The following is a 23,986-nucleotide window of genomic DNA, read 5'->3' as shown; positions in this document are numbered from 1 at the left end:
TTGACCTCTGCCAGGCAGGCAGCTCTTGCACCTAGTCATGGCAGGACTAGATCCTGGCATTCAGTCAGGCCTCCAGTTCAAACCGGTTCTTACTGGATCCAATCAGTTGAAACCAATTCTGACTGGATAAAGCCAGTTCAAAACCATTCAAACTGGTTCTGACTAGAGAGCTGGTTCAAAGCAGTTCTGACCAGATCATCCCGGTAGAAAACCTGTTGTGGCTGGTTCTGGCGGAATCAAACTTGTTCAAACTGTTCTGACCAAATGAAACTGGTTCAAACCGGTTCTGATCAGTTCAAATCGGTTCAAACTGTTTCTGACCAGTTCAAGACATTTAGACCAGTTCAAACCAGCTATAGCCAGATGAAACTGGTTCAACCCAGTTCTGACTGGTTGGAGCCAGTACTGACCGGATGAAACTGGTTCAAATCAGTTCTGACCTAAAGTTAGTTTCCAGTGGCTGAAACTGGTTTTGACAGGATAAAACCAATTCAGAGAGGCCCAAACCTATTCTGACTGGATAAAATTGTTTCCAACCGCTTCTGAAACCATTCCAAACAAGTTCTGACTGGCTGAAATCAGTGCAAACCAGCTCTGTCAAAATAGAAGTGGCTCAAACTGGTTCTGACTGGATAAAGCCGGTTCAAATCGGTTCTGACCATATAAAACCAGTTCAAATTAGTTCTGACTGGAAAGCTAGTTCAAACCAGTTCTGACCAAATCATTTTAGTTAAAACTGGACAGTTCTGACTGGATCAAACCGGTTCAAACCGTTTCTAACTGCTGCTCCTCTCCGGGGCGTCAGGGTGAGTCAGCACTGGAGAGGCTGGGTTACCAGGGTGAGCGGAGCGCCGTGGGTTTTCCTCCACCAGGATCTTTACAAAACAGCCATCGAGTTTCTGAAGCTGGAGAAGATTGAGCTTGGGGGCGTGAAGGGCAACATCCTGGGCAGCCAGGTGGCGCAGATCTACGAGGAGGTCTTTGAGCTGGTGAGGGTGTTTGCCGAATGCAAGTACGACCCCCTGGACCCCGAAGATTCGGTGAGTCGGAGTCGGGGCCTGGGCCCGGTCAAGGGCAGGTGCTCGGGGCAGGGAGGCGCAGATGCCTCCGGGCTGGGCGTGAGCGTCAGCTCCTGGCCGCGCAGATGACAGGAGGCTGACATTCTTCGCCTTCAGAGCTTTGATGATGATTATGCTGATTTTGAGACCAAAATCCAAGACCTGGACCGGAGGCTCGCCACCATCTTCTGCCAGGGCTTCGACGACTGCAAGTCCATCGAGTCCAACTCCAAGGTAGGGAGGCCGGGCCGGCTGACCGCGCCTGTGACCGCAGCACCGAGGTGCCCGCGTGGCGAGAGGGCTGGCCTGGAGGTGAAGACCGGGGCCCCACAAGCCTGGCCTCCTCCTGGCCTAGGAGCGCGTGGGCCACCAGTGCCCAGAGAAGCATCTGAAGCATCTGGGGTTTCTGCCAGATCTTAGCGTCAGGGTAGGAAGTGAGTGCCCTCGTGGGCGCGCCCCCAGGGAGAGGTGCTACGAGTGAAGTGTTTGCACGCAGGGGAGGGACTTGAAAAGCCCCACATTAGCGACCGTGGTTGTGCCTCGGGGCGAGCTTCCAGGCGACGGCACTTCTTGCCCGTGGTGACCTGCATCGTCCGGTGCTTGCAAACACACCACAGTGAGCAGTTCACTCTGTTCGCTCTGCTTTTTCCGTTTTTCATTTTCCTGCTTGTTTTCTGGTTGTGAGACCCCCCCACGCCGCTGTTCCTTCCTCTCCTCCAGTTCCTCGGCGGCGAGACGGGCTCGCTAGCATCTGCTCTCTTCTCCTCGACCTTCCATGGCGCCCACGTAACAGAGCCGGGGCGCTGTCAGCCCCATCCAGGCCAGTGGCCACCTGGCAACCGCCGTCCCCGCTCGCAGGCCGGCCTTCCGCGTCCTTTCTCGCCCCCTTTCTCGTTGTGGCCACGGCCTTCTGGATGCCGCCGTCTCTGTTCTCCAGCCATTTCTTTGCCCACCATCTCCTGTGGGTCAGACATACTGTCCAAGGTCACGGTCTTCCCAAGCAACGCCCAACAAGTCCCTTTTGTGAAGGTCTGTTAGGGTTAAACTCTCAGTTTTGGTTTCCCCCCAAATATCTTGGTTTTATCCCAGATCCTGGAAATTTCGTCGGGCACGCCTGGCTGACAGCCTTTTCCTGGTGACACTGAGAAGGGCCGCTGCCGGTCACCCCCGGCTGCGATGGTCACTTCTTACAAGTGCCTGCCCTGTTCTCTCTGGGGGCTCTTCAGAGCCTCCCTTTTGTTTTAGGCGCCTGACAGCGTCTCAGGTAGCAGAGATGGTGACTGCCCCAATCTCCACCTGTCGCGTTGGCGTGCACCCAGGGTCAGGCCAAAGATTCCCTTCCAGCCTCCTCTGCAGCTAGACTTGGCCCCAGAATCTAGCCAGTGGTGTGACTGAAATTAGTGGGCTCCAGTCTTGGGGTGCCCTTAAAAAGAGCAAGGAGCACCCCTGCTCTTCCCTCTTGCCGGGATGTGGATGGAGTGGCGGGAGCTGCAGCAGCCATCTTAGACTATAAGGTAGCTGCACTTGTGGAGAATGGCACGACCAAGCTGTGCGGAGCCCCAGGCGCCTGATGGCCGGAGCTGCCAGGCCGGCCTGGTCTGCTGTCCACGGGACTGTGACACGGGCAGAGGTTAGTCCTTGTGGGAGCTGCTGCTGTCTTGTTCTTTGTTAGTATCTGAACCTGTCTCCTGTCTCCACCGGGAGAGAGGCGTGGGGGTGTGGCTCCTCTTCACAGGCCCGGCTGTCCTGACTGTATGCAGACTCGGGGGGCTGTGAGCCTTTGCAGGCCTCTGGTTCCACAGCAGCTTCTGCGGTGCCCTCAGGGACATGCGGGCATGACTCCAGGACCGCAGGTCCCAAGCTCTGGCTGAGCCCTCCTATTCATCTCGTTTAACTCTCACAAGAACCCAAGCTTGTGGCTAAACTCACCACTTCCGATGTCCATCCCGTTTTACCGGCTCAGACTGGTCAAGGAGCTGCCCAAGGCCACACAGCCAGCCAGCAAGGAAAGGAGCCCGGCCCGGGCAGCGCTGCAGCCCCGGCCCTGCAGGCCCCTGGCAGCAGGAAGGCAGCCCGGCCTCTGCAGGATGTCAAGGTGGGGCTTCCTGGAACTGAGCTGGGGACCCAGGAAGCCTCCCGCCTGAGACCTGCTGAGACTGAAGATCTCCGATGCAAATGTCAGGGTTTCCTTTGCCTTTGAGAGACTCTTTTTGAAAATGCAAATGCGGGGGAATTTGAAGCTCCGCCAATGTGCAAATGCAGCCATCAGTTAGGGCTTGGATTGAGCTGGCGCTCCAGGCACGCCACCAATGGATGCAAATTAATACAGTCCCCAAGCAGCTTCCTCCCACCTTCTGCCAGGGGCTGCGTCAGCACCTTCTCCCCATCCTTGCTGAGCCCTGGCCCGCCCAGACATTGACCTCATGTTCACAGTCTGCCCAGCCAGAGGATAAGCCCCCTTGATGGCAGACACTTGCTCTGAGCTCACTCAGAACAGTGCTCAGCACATAGTAGGTGCTTTCCCTGCCGTTGAGTTGTCACTGGGCTGAGGGGAGACATTTTCACTCCCAGGAGTGTGGGTGGGGGGCAGCGGGCGTTCGCTCCAGGGCTCCCCAGAGGTGGCAGGCACCTGAGCAGTGGTTTCCACTCAATTCCGACACTGCAAACTCTGGGTCCTCCCCTGGGATGGGGTCTCCAGATTAAGACACCATCCGGCGCCTGCCAGGCCTTAGTGCCCTCACCTCCTGGAAAGGGCCCAGTGGAGGGGACAGCACCCAGGCCCCTGCTGGAACGACGCTGGTCTGTTGTTGGTGCCCAAATCAGCGCCTGTCCCCATGGTGACCCGCTGGGTGGGGGGCAGTAAGAAGCCAGCGTGGCCCCTGTGGATTGAGCCCCCCCATGAGGAGAGAGCGGCTGAGAGGCCCAGGCGGGGGAGGAGGGCCTGGGAGGCGAGAGGCTCAGACTTGCACACCTTCTGACCCCAGGGCTTCCCAGGCATGCCGGCCCCTCTCCCCAAGCTTGTGGCCCCGCATCCATCTTTGGAGGCAAAGCCTCTAACGTTTACTCCGGGTAGATTAGCAAGAAAAGCAGGAAGGACATGGCCCTGCAGACCGTCTCCGGCCCCATCTGTCCTGTTTCTCTGAGAACATTATTCTCTGTCCACCTGTGTGCCAGTGAGGACGCCCAGGGCCACGTCCCCAAGCTGCCAGTAGCTCACACCGCCAGGAGAGTTCTAGAACAATTTTCTGCATGAGCTCCTCCTGGCAGAAAATAAAATGAGCTTCCTCCCCAGGAGCCAAAAACCACGTGGACACGAGAAGAAGGGAGAGGCAGGAGGGAGACGCAGGAGGGCTAAGCCCGCGAGGCCGCTCCCCATGTGATGCCTGGGCTGCGCAGAAGGGCCAGCAAGGCCCCCTGGCAGGGGTGGGGAGCAGAGACGCTGAGGGCCTGTGAGGAGGGGCAGGGACTGTCCCCAGCCTCCTCTGGGAGCTGGGAGAGGGCCCCCAGCCTTCAGGGGGACCCAGGGCACCAGCTCCCCAGAGCAGACACTCAGGGCCGGGTAGGGCGAGAGGCCCGAGACCCTCCCTGCCCACCCCACAGCCCTTTCCAGAGCTGAACAAACTTCCCCCAGGTGGTGACCCTGCTGGTGGGTCCTGGAGAATCAGGGCCCCTCCTAAGAGGGGTGCCCCGGCTCCTGCTCCTCCATCTGTGTTTCTCCCCTGGAGACAGCACGAGCCTGGAGGCTGACGCAGTTCCGTGGCTGTTTAAACAATTTGTCCTGCTTTTCTTGCCCAAAGCCTGATTCCCCCCGGGCCTGGAATAAGTCTCTCCAAATCTTGGGTCTGGTTTGTGCTGCTGCTTTACGAGCCGAGGGCCCGGGGACCCGCGTGCGTCCACACGGGGGTTAAAGTCCCCGTTTGTTTCGAGGGGGCTCATGTCCCTCTCTCCGGGCTCCCGTGTGTGCTGGCACGGCGCGGTCGGGCACCGGGCGAAGGCGCACCCCTCCTGTCCCGCCAGCTCCTGTACATGTGCGGGGGCCTCCTGGAGCGCCCGCTGATCCTCGCCGAGGTGGCGCCCAGGTACACCGTCATGCTGGAGCTGTTCGACGCTCAGCTGGACAGCGCCAAGGTCCTGTACGACGCCCAGCTGGCAGCCTCCGCGGACGGCAGCAGCCCCCCCATCCACAAAAACATGTCCCCCGTGGCTGGGCAGCTCAAGTGGAGCCTGGAGCTGCAGGAGAGGCTGGAGGCGCCCCTGAGGGACCTGAAACTCATCGACCACCCGTGAGTGGGACTGGGGGCGCCCCCTGGGGGGGCAGCCCCGCGCTTCCCACAGACCAGGCCTGTGCCCCCGAGGCACCTTCCGAGAGAGACCCCCGCACCTCCCCCCACCATCCTAGTGTCTGCTGGCCCACGTGGTCAGGAAGAACCTAGCTGACCTCCCCCTTGCTGGTCAGCCTGGCAGAAATGAAGAGCACCCCCCATTAGAACCAGAGCTCCCCAAAGCCGGGCGTCAGCCGCCACGGCTCTGGGCAGGCTCTCAGGCGGGCTCAGGGAAGGAAGCTTCTAGAGAACTATGAGAGGGCTGCTGGGGGAGGCTGCTGGCTGGCGGGTGGGGGCGACTTAGAAGTGGTGCGGACATGTGACTCCCTGGGGGGCATTCCTGGGCGGGGCCGCTCAGGGGGGCTGGCAGAGAGCCGCAGCCCTGCCGCTCGGGCCCAGTCCCGAGGCCTGCTGTGTGGCGTCTGGCCGGGCGGCTGCAGGTGCAGGGCTCTGCCCCTTGGGCTGTTCAGTCTTGGGGCCGGGAAGCAAAAGAAAGCTGGCTGCCTGCCTCTGCACCCCGAGATCTGGCGCCGTGGCGTGGGCATTAGAAAGTCCCTCCGTCTCATCCCGGTCCCAGGGTCATGTCCAGCATGGAGGCCGAGCTGATCTACCAGAAGCACGACGAGATGATGGGGCTGCTGCGGAGCTACCGCGAGGACATCTACCGGCAGTGGGTGGCGCGGGTGGACGAGGACTGCCGCTTCAACCTGGGCCAGCCCCTCATCCAGCGGGACCCCACCACAAGCCTCATCCGGGTCAACTTCAGCAGGGAGGTGGGTGCCCGCCGGGCCTGAGCTGCGCTGGGGCCGGGGGGAGGGGGTGAGGCCCAGAGGCTCTGCCCGCCCCAGGGCCACCGAGGCTGACCCCTCTGCCTACAGCAGACTGGGGGTGATGTTTGCTCCCCTTAGTGGAAGCTTTGATATGGGAGTAGTTTGGAGGGGGTGCCAGGGGTACAGCTACACAAAGGGAAAAGCCTGGGGGAATGTGGTCAGGTTGGGCAAGCCAGACAGAACCCCCGGGGCAGTGGGCCTGTGCGGAGCCCCGGGGTCTGGCTGCGTGTGGGGGACAAGCAGGGCCACCTGCGCTCTGCTCGGGCAGTGACACAGGAAGGTGGGGAACCAGTGCAACCTCACCTCTGCAGCCTCCTCTTCCCCAAAAGTTTTGTCTGACTGGGCCTGTGTGCTGCGGTGGGGAGCCGCCTGCTCCCCAGGCCTGGAGCCCATGGGGAGTGCCCAGGGGGCAGGCCAGGGGCTGCAGCAGAGGAGGGAGGACCAGTGCAGGGCGCCCCACAGCCCCGGGCCTCGGGCTTGTCCCCAGACCCTCAAGGTCATCACAGAGGATCTTAAGGACCTGATTTTTCACACCCTGTGGGTGCCGAGGGTGAGAGGGTAGAAGTGCGCCCCGGGGTGGAGGTGTCCCAGGCGGCCTGGCGCAGCGGCGGCAGAGCAGAGAGGCAGCAGGAGGGTGTGAGAAGCGACCGCCCTGGATCATGGGGCAGAGGCTGCCAGGAAGAGGGGGTCGCCCCAGTGCTGGGGCTGGTAGCGGAAGGTGGGCCTGGCGGGGGCAGCGGGCGGACGGGCACCAGGGCAGGACAGACAGAGCGCTTTGGCCAGGCTGAGCTGGAGCCCCAGCTAGATCCTCCCTTGGAGGGGCAGGGGGTGGGGGGTGCGGGAGCTGGGTCAGGAGCAGGGGCACAGAGGGGACACCCCGACGAGAGGGCCCGCCAGCCACGCTGGAGCACAGGTTGAGTAGCGAGAGCAAAAGCCAGCGCTGCAGATGCCAAGGCACCCACAGAGCCCCAGAACGGTGACCAGGCCGCCTGTCCGGGGCGCCGAGAGGCCTGTGCACCTTGGGGGCGGGCGGGTGGGGCTGACCAGCTGCCGAAGGACAGCGAGTCGGGCGGTGAAGCGACGGCAGATTCACCTTGATGGGAGGGCCAGGCAGGGAGGCCTGCTGGGGCCACGACCAAGTGGGGGAGTGGGGAGGGCGGGGGGACCCGGGAGAAGCCAGGGACGCCCGGACCCCAGCTCTGAACCACTGGGATTTGTGAGGCGTCCACGCCGGCATCCACGGGGCCCCCCAGCACTTTTGGCGGGGGGCCGGCAGGTGGGGAGGAGATGCTCTGACGCTGCCTGCAGCCCCTGCCCCCCAGGACCCTTCAGACAGGCGTCCCCGCGTTACTAAGGTGCTATCTACTGGGGGGCCTGTGCACTCCTGGGGTTCCCTTTTGCCTCAGCTGGTGGCCGTCCTGAGAGAGGTCAAGTACTTGAACTTCCAGCAACAGAAAGAGATTCCAAACAGCGCCGAGAACCTGTTCTCCCAGAACGAGACCTTCCGGAAGTTTGTGGGCAACCTGGAGCTCATAGTGGGCTGGTACAACGAGGTGAGGTGCCCTGCGTGGGCTTCCGAGGGGCCCCCCAGCGAGCTCGCAGCCACGTCCCAGTGCGGCCGGAGCCCCACGATCCCCAAGCGGAGGGGCCAGGCCACCCGGGCTCAGGCCACGTTTATGGGGACGCTTCCTGTGTCCCCAGGGAGCCCCATGAGGGTGGCAGAGCTCCTGCTGGCCTCGGGGAGGAGTCTGGGTGCATGTGCCACCCTCTGGATGAGCTGAGAGGTGCCCTGGGGGGGGTGGGGGCTGGGGGTACAGGAGGTGCAGGGGGCCACCCTTAGCTCTGTGGCCAAGAAGCCCCTTTCTCTCTTGACTTCTGTCCTGGGTCAGATCTGGGGCTGGAGACACGTGACCACGAGTGGCTGATGGACAATATGGGCCCGGGCATGGATTAGCCTGGGGAGACAGGCCCTTTAGCAACACATTTGGAGCTTGGTTGGTTCAGAGCACCCTCCTCCTGGCAAGAGGACACCCCGGGGGACACCCTCGGGGGCTGAATTAGTAATCAGAAGGGGCCCCAGAGCCATGGACTGGGGGCACCCCCGTTTTACAGTCCTGCCCACAGATCCTGGAAAACGTCCACACCCCCTGCCACCCCCTGCCACCAGCCACAGCAGGCAGGCCCGGCCAGGAGTGGACCCTGCACAGGACTGTGTGCAAATCAGCACACCCAGTGCTTAACACCCCAGCATGACCTCCCAGTCCTGGGGCCAGCAGCCCTAAATCTGTCCCCTCTGATCAAAGCGAGGTGTTGGTGGGGCTGCTTCCTCCTCGAGGCCCCGGAGAGTCTGCTTTCTCAGCTGCCAGTGGCGCCTGCACCCCTTGGCTCACGGCCCTGTCACAACCACCACCTTTAGATGCCTGAGGCACAGTGTCCATTCTGTGTGCCTCCCTCGCTTCCCAGAGGAGCGGTGTCTAGGGGTGACGAGCCCAACTGCGGCCAGATGACGTAGCATTGCAAGCCTCAAAGGGGGCCTGTTACTTACAGGAAGAATTCATAAAGCCTGCATACAGCCCGCCCCCCACCCCGCGGCCTGTTTTGGAATTGAGGCCTCCGAGCACTGCTTTCATTTCCCAGCGCCGGGAACAGCTGTGTCAACTGTATGGCGTCCTCACGGCTGTCAGCTCCGACTCGCTCGCTAGTAACTCACCCCTGGACACTGGGTTTCTTTGCAGAACCAGAACTTGAACATTAGAGTTGTGGCCAGGGGGAGGCCCTAGTCCAAGGAATCCCCCATCACCTTTGCGTATTCTCTGATTTTCTTTTGGGGACTATAAACTTTAAAAAGTTTTGTAGAGGGCCTCCCCGGTGGTGCAGCGGGTTGAGCGCCGTGCTGTGAAGCTGTCCGCAGCCTCTGCAGCGCGAGTTCAATCCCGGCCGGCCAGTGAGAATCCCACATGGTGTGGCAGACCTCTCCTGTCTCGCCCGCTGCTCCCCTCAGCAGTGGACTTCGGTCCTTCTGCCTGCTCTGCTCCCCGCTCCGGCTCTGGTGAATTCTCTCACCCTCCCGCGCATCTGGTCTGTACCCCAGCTCTTGTATCAATAAATCTTTAAAAAAAAAAAAGTTTTGGACTATACACACACTCTTTGCACACCCTGCTTTTTCTTTACAGGATTTCCTTCCCTTTCTGCCCGCAACACGGGTCACTAAGAGTTAATATACACATCAGCCCTTCCCTGGTGATCAGAAATTATTTGAAAAGTTGAAGTTGAAATTCAGAGGTTGAAATTCCTTGAAATTTTTTTTTTTTAATAGAGGCATGTTTTATTTATTTCTTTGTTTGTTTGTTTGTTTTGTTTATACAAGCACTGGGTACAGTCAGAAGCGCGGGAGGGTGAGAGGATTCACCAGAGCCAGAGCGGGGAGCAGAGCAGGCAGAAGGACCGAAGGACACTGCTGAGGGGAGCAGCGGGCGGCAGGAGAGGTCTGCGCGCCATGCGGGACCCTCCTCCGGCGGCCGGGGAGCAGCCGGGGATCGAACCTGCGCCGCAGAGGCCGCGGGCGGCTTCGCAACCCAGCGCTCAACCACTGCGCCACTGGGGAGGCCTAAATTCCTTGAAATTTGATGTGCATTTACTTCCCAGTCAAGTAACACTGATGTCCCTGGGTCGGCTGGCTCGGGGTAATGAGAATCCTTCCTCGGGACAATTCACACCCCGGTAGCACTGGGCGCAAAGGCCCTGAAACTGCAGCCTTTGCTTTACAGATAAAGACCACCGTGTTGGACGTAGAATTCCCACTAATAAGGGCAGAGCTGGAAGCCATCGATGTGAAATTACTGAGCGCTGAGACCACACTGTTCTGGAACGGCGAAGGTACTCAGGCCGCGCTCGTCCTGTGGCCGGGCTTTGGAGGTCCGCCCTGGCCACGGACGGGGCCGCCTCTGCCCTGGCTGGAGGGTCTTTCTAGTCTCCAGCACGGTGAAGTTGAAAGCTAAAGAAGAGCTCCCCCAGCTCTCCCGGTCCAAGAGCCCCTTTGTGTCACTTACCACGGGAATCAGGCTGGACTTGCTGGAGGCCAGGGCTCTGGGGGCCTCCCCACGCGGGCTGGGAGGGTGCGGGGCGGACACAGGGTGCAGTGGGCAGGGGGATGTGGCAGAAGTGGGGAAAGTGGTGCCTCCTTTTGTCCCACCACCGCACGGAACCAGGCCGAGGACCCCTGGCCCATTCCAGAGTCCCCAGAGCCCACCTCCGGGTGGGCGCCGCCTCCGAGCCTCGCCCCTCCCTGAGGCCCTCTGACCTGCCTTTTGCCACCGTTTCAGCCCTCCTCTGCCATCGCCAGCCTCCACCATCCTGACTACAAAGTGGGACTGTCCACTCACCTGAAACCCAGGTCCTTCTGGACTTTTCCATGTAAAAAAGAATGGGCTTCTCTCCCTTCTGCCTCCAGCCAGGCCCCTGAGAGCTCTGTAAAGACCTCAGATGTCTCCAGGGTTTTGCCCGTGGGCGGATGGCCGGGCACACGGGAGCCTGGATTCCTGGGTGGGTCCGCCTGCCTGGGCCAGAAGTCCTTCCAGACAGGAGGTCGGAGTCCTCAGCATTTCACCCCAGGAGCTCCCTGCGTCCTGCTCCAGGGAGTAGACGCCATCTTCGAGTGCAGCTCCCCGGCTGTGCCTGCCCAGCAGCCCTGGGGAGGTCTTCACCTGCCTGGCCGCTCCTTGTGTAAGATTCCTTTACGCTTCAAACGCAGGTGTGTTTGAATACATTCAAGAAATGCGAGAAGTTCTACACAACCTGCAGAACAGGATACAGAAAGCAAAGCAAAATGTAGATGGAATTTCCCAGGTCATGAAGGTGAGCCCCGGCACGGCACAGAGGGGGCCCTGCATGGAGCTGCGGGGCGGGCCCTGGGGAGCAGGGGCGCATGCAGGGGCGCGTGGAGAGGCTCGTGGAAGGTGCCAGCAGCAGCAGGGACCTGCTGTTGAGGGTCTGGGCTGGACAAGGTCAAGATGGCCCCAAAGCAGGAAGACGCGGCCGCTCTGCAGAATTCAGTTCTGTCCCTGTCTGTGGAGCTCGGCAAGTGTGTGCGCAGGGCCCCTCCTTGCGGGTCGGCACCGAGACAGGAGGAGGAAGGATGCGCTGAGACTCGGCCCCACCTGGAACAGGCTCACTGCCCATGGCGGGCGCAGGTCCCTCCAAGCCCGACTCAGCCCCTCCTCATGGCCGGCGTCGGCACCTGAATCTGCAGAATCTGCAGCAGTGTGTCCAGAAAGGCTTTCAAATGCCTCTCCTTTAATTTGCAGTGTCTACCACGCAATTCTATCTTGTTTTTTGAAAGCAGTCAAGTTTGCATTCTCTCTCCGTCAATATATCAAAACTAAAGGACCACGATGCCACCAGTGCGCAGACATGTAGAGATACTCCGTCTCCAGTCCTGAGGACACAGGGCGATAACCGACATCATTCCACCAAGCACGAGATCAATCCTGCAAAGAGACAAAAGAAGCCGTCCTTTGCTTCAGTCTTCACAAGACGGGGCCCTGGGCAGCCGCAAAGCCGCGAGCACGGTCTTGAGAAGCTGTCACCTCGAGCCTGCAGTCTCGCCATCTTCACACAGGCCTGGGCTAGAGCCACGCCGTGCGTGCCCTTCCTGCGAAGCCTACTGCAGGGTGCGTTCCAGGCCAGCAAGAGGTCAACCTCATTCAAGAGCACCAAGAGGAGAATTTAAAAAAAAAAAAAATTGCGCGCGCCCCGGAAGCAATTAAATCTAAAGACACAGAAGAGCAAATGACTTACCGTGGCTGCAAGAGATGAACAGGGTCAAAACAACACGTGTTCACAGCGTGTACAGTCAAGAAGGGCAGAGGGTGGGGCTGGGGCCTAGAGGCCCTAAGCGCAGTCACGGGAATCGAGGCACTTTGTCCTTTTTTCCATCACCTGAGGCTGAGCTGCTAGACCGCGTTGGTACGCTCAGTCAGAAGCAGCGTCCCCGTGAGCCAAATCTCCACAGAAAACAGGAGCGAAGGCCCTGTAGTTTTTAAGGAAAAACAGCAAAAACGAAAGAACAGCAGGAGCGCCCCCAAAGAAGAAAACCTCAAGGCGGGGGCTGCTCTGGCTGCAGGTCCCGCACGAGTAGGTGTTGCGCGCGGTCGCACATCGCGGGCTCTGGGCAGCGGGCCTCGGGGAGGTCGGGGCGAGCGTGTGTTGGCACGGCCAACGCGGGGCGGCATCTGGCCTTTTCCCCCAGGACTGTCTGGCCAACCCCTTGTTTGAAAGAAAGGACAACAAGAAGGAGGCGCTCCTGGACCTGGAGGGGAGGACACTGAACCTCAACCGGCGCTACGCGGCGGTCAGGGAGGCCGGCCTGAAGGTCCAGGCCATGGTGGCGGTAAGGGCGCGGCCCTGGGGCCCCCGGCCCGGGAGGGGGGCAGTTTTAGAGGTGACAGAAGCCCGCCGCCTCCACCCCGAGGCAGTGCCCCTCGGAAACAGCAGCCGCTTAACGGTGCCCTTTGGAGTCCAGGCCTGTTACGTGTCTGCCCCCGCATTCTCAGGGCGCGGGGCCCCGCACACCCTCAGCTCAGACAGCTGACACCTTCCCACGGGCTGCGCACATCTCACCTCCCTGCCTGCTGGCGTGCGTGTGTGCCTGTGCGCGTGTCCGTGCGTGTGTGTGTGTGTGTGTGTGTGCAGGGGGCCCACCCACCAGTGTCAGGAAGAAACCCCAGCCCACGGCGTGAGGGGCTGGGGTGGGGGGTACCTCCATCAGGAGCAGCGCCCGTACATGGGCAGAGGGGGCGACACCCCACAAGCTGCCCAAGGTCAGATGCTCTTTCTGCCGACCGTCGGGCGTGAGGGCCCCGCTGGCACCTGCAGGAGCACGAGCGGCAGCAGCCCTGGCTCACTGGAGGCCGCCTGCTTCCCATGGGTGGGGCCTCAGGCCCCCCTCCGCACCCTCGCGCCCAGGTCAGCTCAGCTGACTCAGGTCAGCTCCCAGGTGCACCTGGCAGGCAGCACATGCCCGGCCTGAGAAAGACAAGCGTCTCCCTTGGGCCCGGGTGTCTTCGGGCAGCGCTTTGGGGTTGCTGGGTGCACGGAACCAATCACTGGGGTGACCTTAAATGGAGGTCGCCACCCTCTGTCAGGCCAGCGGGCCCCACGGGGGACGGTCCACAGTCAGCTGTTCTCCGCATCAAGGGCCTGAAGGGATGAAAGCCCATCCCGACTCATTTCTAGCTCCCCCGCCCCCCTTCGCCAGAGAGTGCCGAAGGGCCCACTGAGCGAAAATGTTAACCTGCAGGAACGTTACCTAGAAGAGCTGGAGGACAGGTCAGCACGCACCTGTGCGGGCCCTGGGCGCCGGGGGGTGTGAGCTGGGTCAGGGCAAGGTGAGGGGCACAGGGCGGGGGGGGAGGGGAGGCAGGCGAGGGGCCGAGCCACAAGCAGCAGCGCCGTGGCTGAGCCGTCCCTTGGACTTGTCGCCCCCTCCCGCGGCGTTCCCCTGGACCACTGCCGTGTGCGCCACGCCGCGGCTCAACCTGTGTCTTCTCTGCCCTGTTAGCGTAGCATTAGCTGCCTGCCGTGCAGACGGCCACTTTCCCTTTGTGCCCTCCGTGAGGCTCCGTGTCTCACAGCCCCCAGCTCCCCACCTGTCCGCCCATCCGCCCGTCCACCCACCAAACCTCCCAACTGCCCATCATCCAGCCTTCCGTCCACTCACCCGCCCACCCGTCTGTTCATCCAGCCTTCCACCCACCCACCCACAGTCCACCCACCGCCCCCCCACCATCCACCCACCATCCATCCACCCATCTACCCACCCCCACCCGTCAGGTTACCCACCCCCAGCTCCTGGGGTGCCCCAGGAACACTGCTGAGCGCTGCAGGTACAGTGGAGGAAAGAAAAAACAATCCCGTTCTCATGAAGCGGGCACTGCCCCGCGACAGGCCCACGCGGTAGACGGCCAGAGGGCCAGGAACCCAAGCGGCCGTGGATCGGGGGACCTGGAGGGGGCTGCGTTGTGAGCAGATGACATTTGAGCTGAAACTGGAAAGGCTCAGGAGCCGGCCCTGGCGGGAAGGGGGCGGCAGGCTGTGCCACGCTGGCCGCGGGCCTGTGTGTGGTGTGCGAAGCAGGACGGGCTCGGGCCGCGCCCCTGGTCGGCGGGTCGGACGGGCAGGTGACCCAGCTGGGCCTGACGGGCCGCGCCTCTGCCCGCAGGAGAACGCCGAGCTGTTCCGAGCCGACACGGCCGGCCTGTCCTGGAAGGAGTACGTCAGCTACATCGACAACATGGTCTTGGACGAGTTTGACGGGTTCATCCGCAAGTCTCTGAATTACCTGATAAACAACATGGTCGCAGACGTGAGTGGTGCCCGTGAGCGGCTGCCACCGGCCTGCGCGTCCCATCCCGTCGGGGTGGCTCCGTGTCATCAGCGCCGCGCGGCTGGGCCTGCGGCTCCCTGATGAGAACGCGCCAGTGTGTTGCAAAAAAGCAGGCGTGTTAAAATCTGCCTGCGGTGACCCGCTTGTCCCAGTTTTAGAACTGCCAGTGCTGCATCGGGGACCCCTCACTCACCCCAGGCGCTCAGGACGTCGGCCGCCTTAAAGCCACCGCAGCATAACCGGCTGAGCAGACCCAGACGCAGCGTCAGCCTCCTGCGCCGGGGGAGGGGGGCAGTGGCCGCCGGAACCACGTGCGGTGACCGGGCAGCGGGGGGCGCTCCTGCCTCTACCCTCCCCTACCCGCTGCCGCGCACGTGGAAGCGCGAACCACGTCGGCAGGGAGGCGTGTGGCCCATCTCATCCCGCCGTCCCCCAAGGCTGCCTGCAGTGCAGGGCCAAAGACCCCAGCCCGCCCAGCCTCTGGCAGGCAAGGACGGGGCCATGTGAGGTGCCCGAGAACAGCTGGAGGGCGGAAGCAGTCCCCGAAGTCAGCTGGCACCCAGACAGACGCTGAGCACTGTTGGTGGGGTGGTGCACACCGCCCCTGCAGGGTGCGCCAGGTCGAGGCCGCTCCAGGACCAGAGAAAACTACAGGCTCTCGAGCCAGCACCCCACAAGCCAGCACCCCACGAGCTGGTGTGGGAATTGTGTTTGGGGGGTGCTCAGTGGCTGCGGTGTGGGCTTCAGGGCCCCCCGGGAGCTCTGGCCCTGGCTTGGAGGATCCAGGGGCGCCAGGGCCACCTCCCATAGCCTGACCATTGACCTGACACTGCAGCCTTGCAGCCCCCAGGGGCCCAGCCAGGGCCTCCGTGTGCGATGTCTGTGCAGACAGGAGGCTGCGAGGGGCCCCAGGCCATGTCCTTCCGGGGCACAATGATGGCCAGCCTGCCCGGCCAGGACCCGCCACCAACGCGGCCGGGGCGCCAGCACCTGGAGGTGGGCAGCCGCCGCGCTGCACACGCTTGTGTCCTTGACTCAGCCAGTCCTGGCAATGACCAGGACAGCCCGGGACAGTTGGCGTCTCTGTCCTCTCCAGGATGAGCCTCATCTTAGACCTCCGGGGAGCAGGGCCATACAGCCAGCGAGGGCTCCTGCCCACCCAGGCCTGGCCCTGCCCACTGCCCACCCCAGAGCTCTGGGCCAGCGCCGTGCGCAGCGTCTGGAGGCTCGCTCAAATGGGGAGGTGCAGGCTGCCAGCCAGGAGCCCCCGATGGCCTGCACGGCTGAGGCAGTGACCCCTGCATCTGCTGTTTCAGGAGAGCGTGGCGCCGCTGTTTGAGGTCCGCATGGAGTTGGACGAGGAGGGCCTGACCTTCAGCCCGTCCCTGGAGGTGGGTGGGAGCCACAGCTTCCTGGTGCTCATCGAGGGCCTCATCAATGACATCTACAACACGGCCAAGCTCATTCCCCGGCTGGCCAGGGGCCGGTTCAACTATAAGGTCAGTCTGAGGCCCGGCCCTGCCTGCCTCCCACGGAGGCCAACGCTGCCCCTGGCCTGGGAGCTGCCGTCACAACTCGGCAGTGCCCGGGCTGCACGTTTAAATGACACTGGTTCCGACCTGGCTGAGCGTGGAGTTCTCCATTGTCGGACCACTGGGGACGGTCGGGCACTCCCGAAACCTCTCCTGCCTCCCGGCTGCCTCTCGACCGCGGCTTTCACCCCGCCCGGTGCAGAGAGTGCTGCGCCCCCACGCCCGCTGTGCCCCCTCTGTGGTTCTCTGGCTTTGGGACCGGGGCCTCCCGCGGGCCACTGCACCCTCTCACAGTACATGCCCCCACCTCCTGCCCACAGAGCCGGGCGCGAGGCAGATCAGACTCGGGGGCTGCAAAGCCGCGGGGGCTCCTGGAGGGCAGCCCCGGGAAGTGTTTGTGGGAGCTCCGGGTACGGGTACGCTTGGGGAGCGTGAAGCAGCGGCTGAGACACCTGAACCGCCCATCGCGGCGGCGCGTGGCTGGGCGCTGGCCCAGCTGGTGTGAGTTTCTGGGCAGGCTGGGCCGAGGCACACAGCAGGCCGCTCCTGAGGCGGAATAGACTTGCCGCCGCGCCGGCTCGGTGTGGACTTGGGCCCCAGTCAGGACAGTGAGCCAGACCGCCTGGGCCCCGAACCCCACGGGCGCCCGTCAGGCCCCGGGGCCGCAACTGCTGCTCCCGGAGAGGGACAGGGCAGAGTGGTCGGGGCCCTGGAGACCGAGCCTTGCGCCAGGCTGCACCTCCCCCCACCCCCCGTCCCAGTCACGCTTGTGCCGTGAGGTTTTCCTCTGCGGAGTGATGGGTGACAGCGAAGCCCTGGGAGCGAGAGCACGGCAGGCCCCTCGGGCCGCGGGTGAGGCCCAGGCACCACCAGGAGGCCGGTGCAGAGTGAAGGGGACGCCCAGGCCAGAGGTGATGTGGGGGTTCCTGCGGAAAAGGAAGGCAGGGCGGAGGAAGCTGCTGGTCTGCACGAGGCCGCGGCCCGGCTGGAGGCTGGTGCAGGGGCGCGCGGCTCTGTGTGTGAGCTCCGGAAGGGGCGACGGGGGGCCCGGGACCGGCTGCTTCCCACGTGGGCTGCGTGCTCTGTCCGCGTCCTGTCCTGTGCTCTCTCAGAACTGGCTGGGCCCAGAGAGGCCCTTCCCCGGCCGGCCAGGCTTTTAAGACGCCACCGTCCCGAGAGACAGGAAGTTAACACGGTTCACACACGTTCCCTCCCCTCGAGGGGCTCTGGCTGCGTGTCACGGCCTTGTGCCAGCCTGGGCGGGTTCGCCTCACTGGACACTCAGGCCATCCTGCCAGCACGGCCGGGCTCTCAGCCCCTCAGCGCCCGGCTCCTCCCTCAGCCCGCGACCACTTCCAGCCTCCCTTCTGCGCCCCACGCAAAGGCTGGGACTGCTGCCATGGTTCCTGGTTCTCGGGGATGCCCGGCCCTGCCTGTGTGGTCCCCATGTGCATCCCCGCGTGCCCAGTGCCCAGGCCTCTCGGACTTGAGGGGTGCTGCGCTCCGGGGCTGGGGGTCGGTCTCACCCACACCACCCGGAGGATGCTCACGTCCCCGGCCCCGCTCACCCGCCTGCCCCTCCCGCCCCGTCAGACGGACCTGGAGGACATGACCGACCTCATCGAGATGCGGGAGGAGGTGTCCAACCTGGTCATCAGCGCCATCAAGGAGGCCGAGGAGTACCAGGACTCCTTCGAGCGCTACTCCTACCTGTGGCTGGGCAACATGCAGGAGTTCATGAGGAACTTTCTGGCCTACGGCCACGCCGTCTCCCCGGAGGACCTGGACGCCCGGCCCGAGGAGACCCTCCCCAAGGCGCCGCCCACCCTGGCTCAGTTCCAGCAGCAGGTGTGTGGGGACCTTACCCACACACCCCACCCCTCCCAGGGCCCCCCAGGGGCCCACGGGCTTGATTTCAAACCCAGGCGAGCAGTTTTACAAGGCGGTATTGTGACTCGTCGGGCTGGTGGAGCCCAGCAGACGGGCGCGTGTGGCTCTGTTCCCAGGAGGACGGGCAGCCCCCGGCAGCCCCGGGAGGTGGGCCGGGCCTGCAGCAGGGGCAGGTGGGCAGGCAGGCTGAGGACGGGCCAGCCTGAGTCATCTCAGAGCAGCTAACGCAGGACCCCACCTCTCACCCCGGGGCGGCCGGGACACGCCAGTGACAGGGAGACCCCAGTGGGCACATTTTGCCACCTGAAGGTGGGCTGGTCAGAGGAGCTGGCACCCCACCCCGAGAACGTGAGACGGGCCCAGAAAGGGTGAGGAGGAGCCCCTAGGAGGGCGGGCCCCCCGGGGCTGCTGCTCCTGGTGCTGGACGGCCTGCTGGCCTCGCGGCGGCCCCGTGCTGAGACCCGGGCGGAGCGGGCAGCCGGGACGCCCGGGTGTGGGGCCGGGCGGGCGCTGAGCAGAGCCGGCGTTGCAGATCGACTCCTACGAGCGGCTGTACGAGGAGGTGTCCCGGTGCGAGAACGCCAAGGTGTTCAACGGCTGGCTGCAGTGCGACTGCCGGCCCTTCAAGCAGGCGCTGCTCAACACCATCCGGCGCTGGAGCTTCATGTTCAAGCGGCACCTGAGCGACCACGTCATCAACAGGTGGGCGTGGGGCCCCTGGGAGGGGATCGGGTGAGGCCAGGCCAGCGGGGTGCGCCCCTTCCCTGCACGCCTCCCCACACCCGAGGAAACCTCCTGGACCCTGTGGGGGGGAGCCCACGGGTCAAGGACCCGCCAGAAGAGACAGGCGGGCGGGTGTCGCGGAGAGGGCGGGGCCCAGCCTCTGCCGCTCGCCTTTCCCCGACAGGCGGGTCAGGCTGAGCCGATTGCTGGGCGCGGGGTCCCCGGGGAGTGCTGCCCCGGGCGGGGCCGGGCGAGGGCCGGGTGGCCGGGCGAGCCCAGCTCCTAGACCCCACACGCGCCCGCAGCCTCAGCGACCTGGAGGTGTTCATGAGAGTGGTCAGGGGGGGCCTGAAGAAGCCCCTCAAGGAGGGGGACTACGACGGCCTGGTGGAGGTGATGGGGCACCTGATGAAGGTCAAGGAGAGGCAGGCGGCCACCGACAGCCTGTTTGAGCCCCTGAAGCAAACCATCCAGCTGCTGAGGAGCTACGGGGAGGAGATGCCCGAGGAGATCCACACGAAGCTGCAGGTAGGCGGCGGGCGGCAGGCGGCGGGCGCGGGGCTCCTGGAGAGGGGCGGGAGACGGCCCCCGTTTCACTGGTGTTTCCTTGACGCTGAGAGGCCTTGTGCTCTGCCCCTCCCCCCAGCACAGGCAAGAGGGCGGGGTTCTGCTCTGGGAACCCCCATCCCGGAGCCAAGGCCCCGCTCCCCGTATGGGACATGGCCCCTCAGGCAGGCCAGGGCCTGGAGGCCTCCGCCGTTACACCGCGAGGCTGTGTGTGCCCCGAGCTGGGGTGTGAGGGGCCAGAGTGGGCCTAAGCCCCACCCAGCCTCCTCCCGGCGCCTCTGTGGCTCTCCGGCCCTGTCCAGCTGTGTCCAGCCCCACTGGTGCCCAGAACCCCACAGTCCAGGGGGCTGGCGGGGCTGCGGGGAGCTCTCGTGGGTGGCCACAGGCCTGCTGTGTGCGTGTCCACACATGGGCACGTGCCTGCAGCATGCACACGCGGGTTAGGGTGGAAGTCGGCGAAGGCACCGGCCTCCTGGCCAAGCTGCAGGACTACCGCTCCCCACGGTGCCGCCCCGATGGCTGGGGGCGCTCAGGATTCACAGGGCACAGGGCAGGGCACGGAGCAGGGCAGAGGGCACAGGGCATTGGGCAGGGCAAGGGGCAGGGCACGGGGCACGGGGCAGAGCCCACGGCCTTCGTCTGCCGCAGGAGCTGCCAGAGCAGTGGGCGAACACCAAGAAGCTGGCCGTGCAGGTGAAGCAGAACGTGGCGCCCCTGCAGGCCAACGAGGTCAGCATCCTGAGGAGGAAGTGCCAGCAATTCGAGGTATGCAGGGCTGGGCCGGTGCTCCTGGGGGGCTCCGGGCAGGGCCAGGTGTGACCCCCCACCCCGCTCTCCCGCAGCTCAGGCAGCATGACTTCAGAGAGAAGTTCAGGCAAGACGCCCCCTTCTCCTTCACCGACCCCGACCCCTACAAGTCCCTGAACAAGGTGCGTCTGCTGGGGGCGCCGGCTCTGGGGACTCCGTGCTCTGTCCGCCCTGGGCTGTCATCGTGGGCGCCCGGAGGCACCTCGATGGGGCTGGCCTGGGGGTCCCGCCCATGCACACAAGGCCGAGCCTCGCCGTGTCCTCCTCTGTCCCTGCTGTTCGGCCCGTGGTCAGTGTCCAGCCAGCAAGTTCACACGGCCCTGGACGGAGACTCCCGGGGCGGGGGCGTGTGGCATGCGCGGCCCCCCGGGAGCTCAGCAGACACCCCCAGCACCCTGTGCTCCCCCTGAGCCTCGGCCCTCTCACCAGCTCGCGTTCCGAGCCCCCTTCCCCAGAGGGAGACGCTGCCCTTCCGTGTGTCCGTCCCGCACGTCATTCTCCACCTTGCCAGCCTGTGCCCGCTGCCCCTGGACCCCAGGACCTCGGGGGCCATTCTGGGCCATGCCTGGCCTGCGGGCAGCCCCTCGCGCCCAGAGCACAGCGACCCTTCCTCCTCTCCGCGCACGGGGGTGGGGTCCCCCTGACACGACAGGCTCCCTGTTCCCAAGCCCCCATCTCAGGCCGCTCTGGGCCCTCGTCCGGCGGGTCCACAGGCCAACGCATGACAAGATAAAGAAACAGAACAAGAAATACGGAGATTCCGGGGTCGGCCGCACAGTGCAAGGCCCTTTTTTAAAATTAAACCGAAAGTGCGCTGCAGGCGTCTAATTCTGAGGATAATCCCAGACAAAGCCCGCCGGCCCCCAAGCCTGGGTCTGGGCGTGCGCTGCTGGAGACGCCAGCAAAAGCCAGGCCGTAGCCCTCAGAAGCACAGCATTTCCCTCTCGGAGCGACCGCTCCCCCGGGAGGGTCTCTTATTACACACGGGCGCGAGTCGCATGAAAACTGGGGAGAGGCTGGGAGGTCGGGGACTCTCTGGGGGGAGTCGGGCGTCTGTGCAACGGCTGTTACGTCTGGCCTCGACCCTGCCCGTGGGCGGGCTGGGGGCCCTGCCTGGTAGGGAGGGCCTGGCTGCCCTTCTGCTGGCCTTGGCCCCTCACCTGGGAGGGTGGGCGTGCGCCGGGGCTGCCCTGAGGACCTCCCTGCCGCCCCCAGCAACAAAAGAGCATCACGATGATGGAGGACGTGATGGAGGCGCTGTGCAAGTCGGGGAGCCTGTTCGAGGTCACCGTCCCGGACTACAAGCAGCTCAAGGCCTGCCACAAGGAGGTCCGGCTGCTGAAGGAGCTCTGGGACATGATCGTCATGGTGAGTGCGGAGGGGCCGGCCTGGCGGAGCCACTGCGGGGGGCTGCGCTGCTGCTGGGGGAGGTGGGGGGCCACGGCCTCTCCTGCCGCCCGTGCTCCCCGGGTCTCTCCGCCTCCCCTTGTTCTCTCCTGTCTCGCCCCGTTGGGATCAAAATGGAACCAGGAGCGCCCCGGCTCCTCGGCAGAGACCCCCCGCCCCGCTTCCCTAGGCTTCCCGCGGGGGCGGCTTCCCACGAGGCCGCCCCTTCCGCCCATTTTCTAGCCTGAGCGTTGCGACTCCTCACGCGGTCAGTGCGCTGGCCGGCTGCGGGGTGGCCAGGGGGTGGCCGCGGGCCTGCAGAGGCGTGTCCCCGCCCCCCATCTCGACTCCCATCCCCGGTGGGTGTTTGAGGCACGGCCTTAGTTCGGTGCCGTCCCAGCCGTCAGTGCGTCCTGCCAGGGGTCAGGTCCAGGGGCTCCCCCGCAGCTCGGTGGTTAGTCCTGCTTCTTTCCCTGAGAGCTGGACGGTTTGGGTTCTCGTTGAAGCCTGTGACCGTTTCGGTCCATGTGAGTCAAGGGAGGGGGCGTGCATTTCCCTTTTCCGCCCGCGCCTGTGGCTCTGTGGCCTGTCAGGACTCGGGGGGCGTGAGCCAAAATCGGTGTCCGCTGACCTGCCCCGTCAGCGCCAGGCCGGCCAGCGGGGACCCCTCCCTCCCCGCTCCCGAGATCGCCGCCCGCCTCTACGTCCATGTTAGAACAAGCCTGTCACGTCTCCAGCTCTCTGGGGGCGCATGAAGCCTGCAGGTAAGAGGGAGCTGCGTCCCGGCTGTGTCGTCCAGTCCGCGGGCTTCGGGGCTCTCCCTTTGTCTGGGTCACCTTTTAGTTTGCTTCCACCGCACGTGACGCAGGCAAGCCGGGCAGGTGCCTTCGTGACTGGCACCTGCCCACCCTCCCGACTCTCCCTGGGCCTGGCTGCCCACGGGTGAGGGCCTCAGTGTCCCGGTGTCTTCCGGGGCCTTCCGGGCACGGACAGCGAGCTCTCCGCCGCAGGTGAACACCAGCATCGACGACTGGAAGACCACCAAGTGGAAGGACATCAACGTGGAGCAGATGGACATAGACTGCAAGAAGTTCGCCAAGGACGTGCGCTCCCTGGACAAGGAGATGAAGACCTGGGACGCCTACGTGGGGCTGGACAACACGGTCAAAAACATGATCACGTCCCTGCGCGCCGTCAGCGAGCTGCAGAACCCCGCCATCCGGGACCGCCACTGGCAGCAGCTCATGCAGGCCACCCAGGTGGGCGCGTGGGGGCGGGTGTCACACAGGCCGGGGCACGGCGGGCCGCTGCGTGGGACGCTGGCCCGGCCCCTTGAAATTCTTGATCCTCTTTTTAAACAAAGGGCCCTCATCCTTCCCATTTTGTTCCAGGCCCCATAGATAATGTAGCCACTTCCGGTTGTAGGGGAGGATGGACAGCCCCCCAGATCTCCTGTGCACCCCCAAGGCCCACACTTTCCAGGAATGTCCCATAGTGGGGACCCTGGGGCCCTCCCCACCATCAGCTAACAGTGGCCAGGCTGTGCTGAGCAGCTCTCCGAGGCCCCACATGGGGCCGGGGCAGAGGGGTGGCCTGGTTCGGCTCTCGGGGAGACACAGCGGCAGCTGCCTGTTGTGCTTGGAACATTGAGCAGGACTTCCAGGGTGATGGTGGGAGCTGAAGGCCACGGCCTCCTGGGGAGAGCTGGAAGAGCTCCCCAGAGCCTGGGGACGTGGCCTGGGCCAGCAGAGAGAAGTGGAAAGACAAGCAGAATGTCCCTCTGAGTCCAGACCCCTGGCAACAGGCTCGGGCCCCATCCTGGGGTCCCGGGCGAGACCCGGGCACTGAGCTGCCTCCTCTCCAAGCCCCAGGACCTGGCATGACCGGGGTGTAGCCTACCTGAGGACGGTCCCCCCAGACCTGCTGGCGGGGTGCTGGACGGCGGCTTCCATGGTGGGCTCGGGTCCAATGACCCGGGAAGAGGCTGAGGGGGTGTGGCTGGGGCTGGGGGCTGGTGCGCTCTGAGCAGCCAGTGGTGTTACTGGAGCCACGGTCAGGCCCTGCCAGCCGGTGACTGACACTGGGCCCCCCCTCCGCCCGGAGCCGCCATCACAAAGGACCACGAAGGGCTCAGACATCTGGAGCCATCTGGAGCCAGCGGGGCTGCGCGCCCTCCTGTCAAGGAGGACTGTCAAGGAGGGCTGTCAAGGGCCCTCTGGCTCCCCCACCTCCCCCCGAACCCCAGGCTGGGGGCCACGTCACAGGCCCCTGCCTCTGCACACGCACTTTCTGCGTGCCTCAGTCTCCCTGCTGTCCCCGATAAAGGCCCACCTGGGCCAGCTAGACGGCTCCACGTCACGACCCTCAAGAGCCAAGACCCGTGTCCACATAAGGGCGCACTGAGGCCCCGGCGGCGTGGCAGGGGGCACTGTTCAACAGGGAGGAAAGGCCAGGCCGACTCGCAGGGTCAAGGGCAGCTGGTGGTGGG

At 64.2% G+C, this 23,986-nt stretch overlaps 1 protein-coding gene across 1 annotated transcript in view; it reads left to right on the top strand.

The window, feature by feature from the left end:
* Positions 1 to 23,986, top strand: part of DNAH17 (dynein axonemal heavy chain 17) — a gene marked incomplete at both ends in the record, with an annotated part of 72,331 nt that overhangs the window by 4,211 nt on the left and 44,134 nt on the right. Inside the window, 17 exons of the mRNA XM_084237749.1 lie at positions 873 to 1,040; positions 1,176 to 1,292; positions 5,076 to 5,341; positions 5,958 to 6,153; positions 7,617 to 7,763; positions 9,978 to 10,086; positions 10,961 to 11,064; positions 12,458 to 12,598; positions 14,429 to 14,572; positions 15,910 to 16,092; positions 17,719 to 17,973; positions 18,548 to 18,717; positions 19,044 to 19,266; positions 19,954 to 20,070; positions 20,148 to 20,234; positions 21,328 to 21,480; positions 22,509 to 22,757. Coding sequence (XP_084093875.1) covers positions 873 to 1,040; positions 1,176 to 1,292; positions 5,076 to 5,341; positions 5,958 to 6,153; positions 7,617 to 7,763; positions 9,978 to 10,086; positions 10,961 to 11,064; positions 12,458 to 12,598; positions 14,429 to 14,572; positions 15,910 to 16,092; positions 17,719 to 17,973; positions 18,548 to 18,717; positions 19,044 to 19,266; positions 19,954 to 20,070; positions 20,148 to 20,234; positions 21,328 to 21,480; positions 22,509 to 22,757 — 2,829 coding nt within the window. The remainder of the gene's footprint in view (positions 1 to 872; positions 1,041 to 1,175; positions 1,293 to 5,075; positions 5,342 to 5,957; positions 6,154 to 7,616; positions 7,764 to 9,977; positions 10,087 to 10,960; positions 11,065 to 12,457; positions 12,599 to 14,428; positions 14,573 to 15,909; positions 16,093 to 17,718; positions 17,974 to 18,547; positions 18,718 to 19,043; positions 19,267 to 19,953; positions 20,071 to 20,147; positions 20,235 to 21,327; positions 21,481 to 22,508; positions 22,758 to 23,986) is intronic.

The sequence above is a fragment of the Talpa europaea genome (assembly GCF_964194135.1).
Source record: "Talpa europaea genome assembly, chromosome: 7".
Lineage (NCBI taxonomy): Eukaryota > Metazoa > Chordata > Mammalia > Eulipotyphla > Talpidae > Talpa > Talpa europaea.
This window is presented reverse-complemented; position numbering and strand designations above follow the sequence as displayed.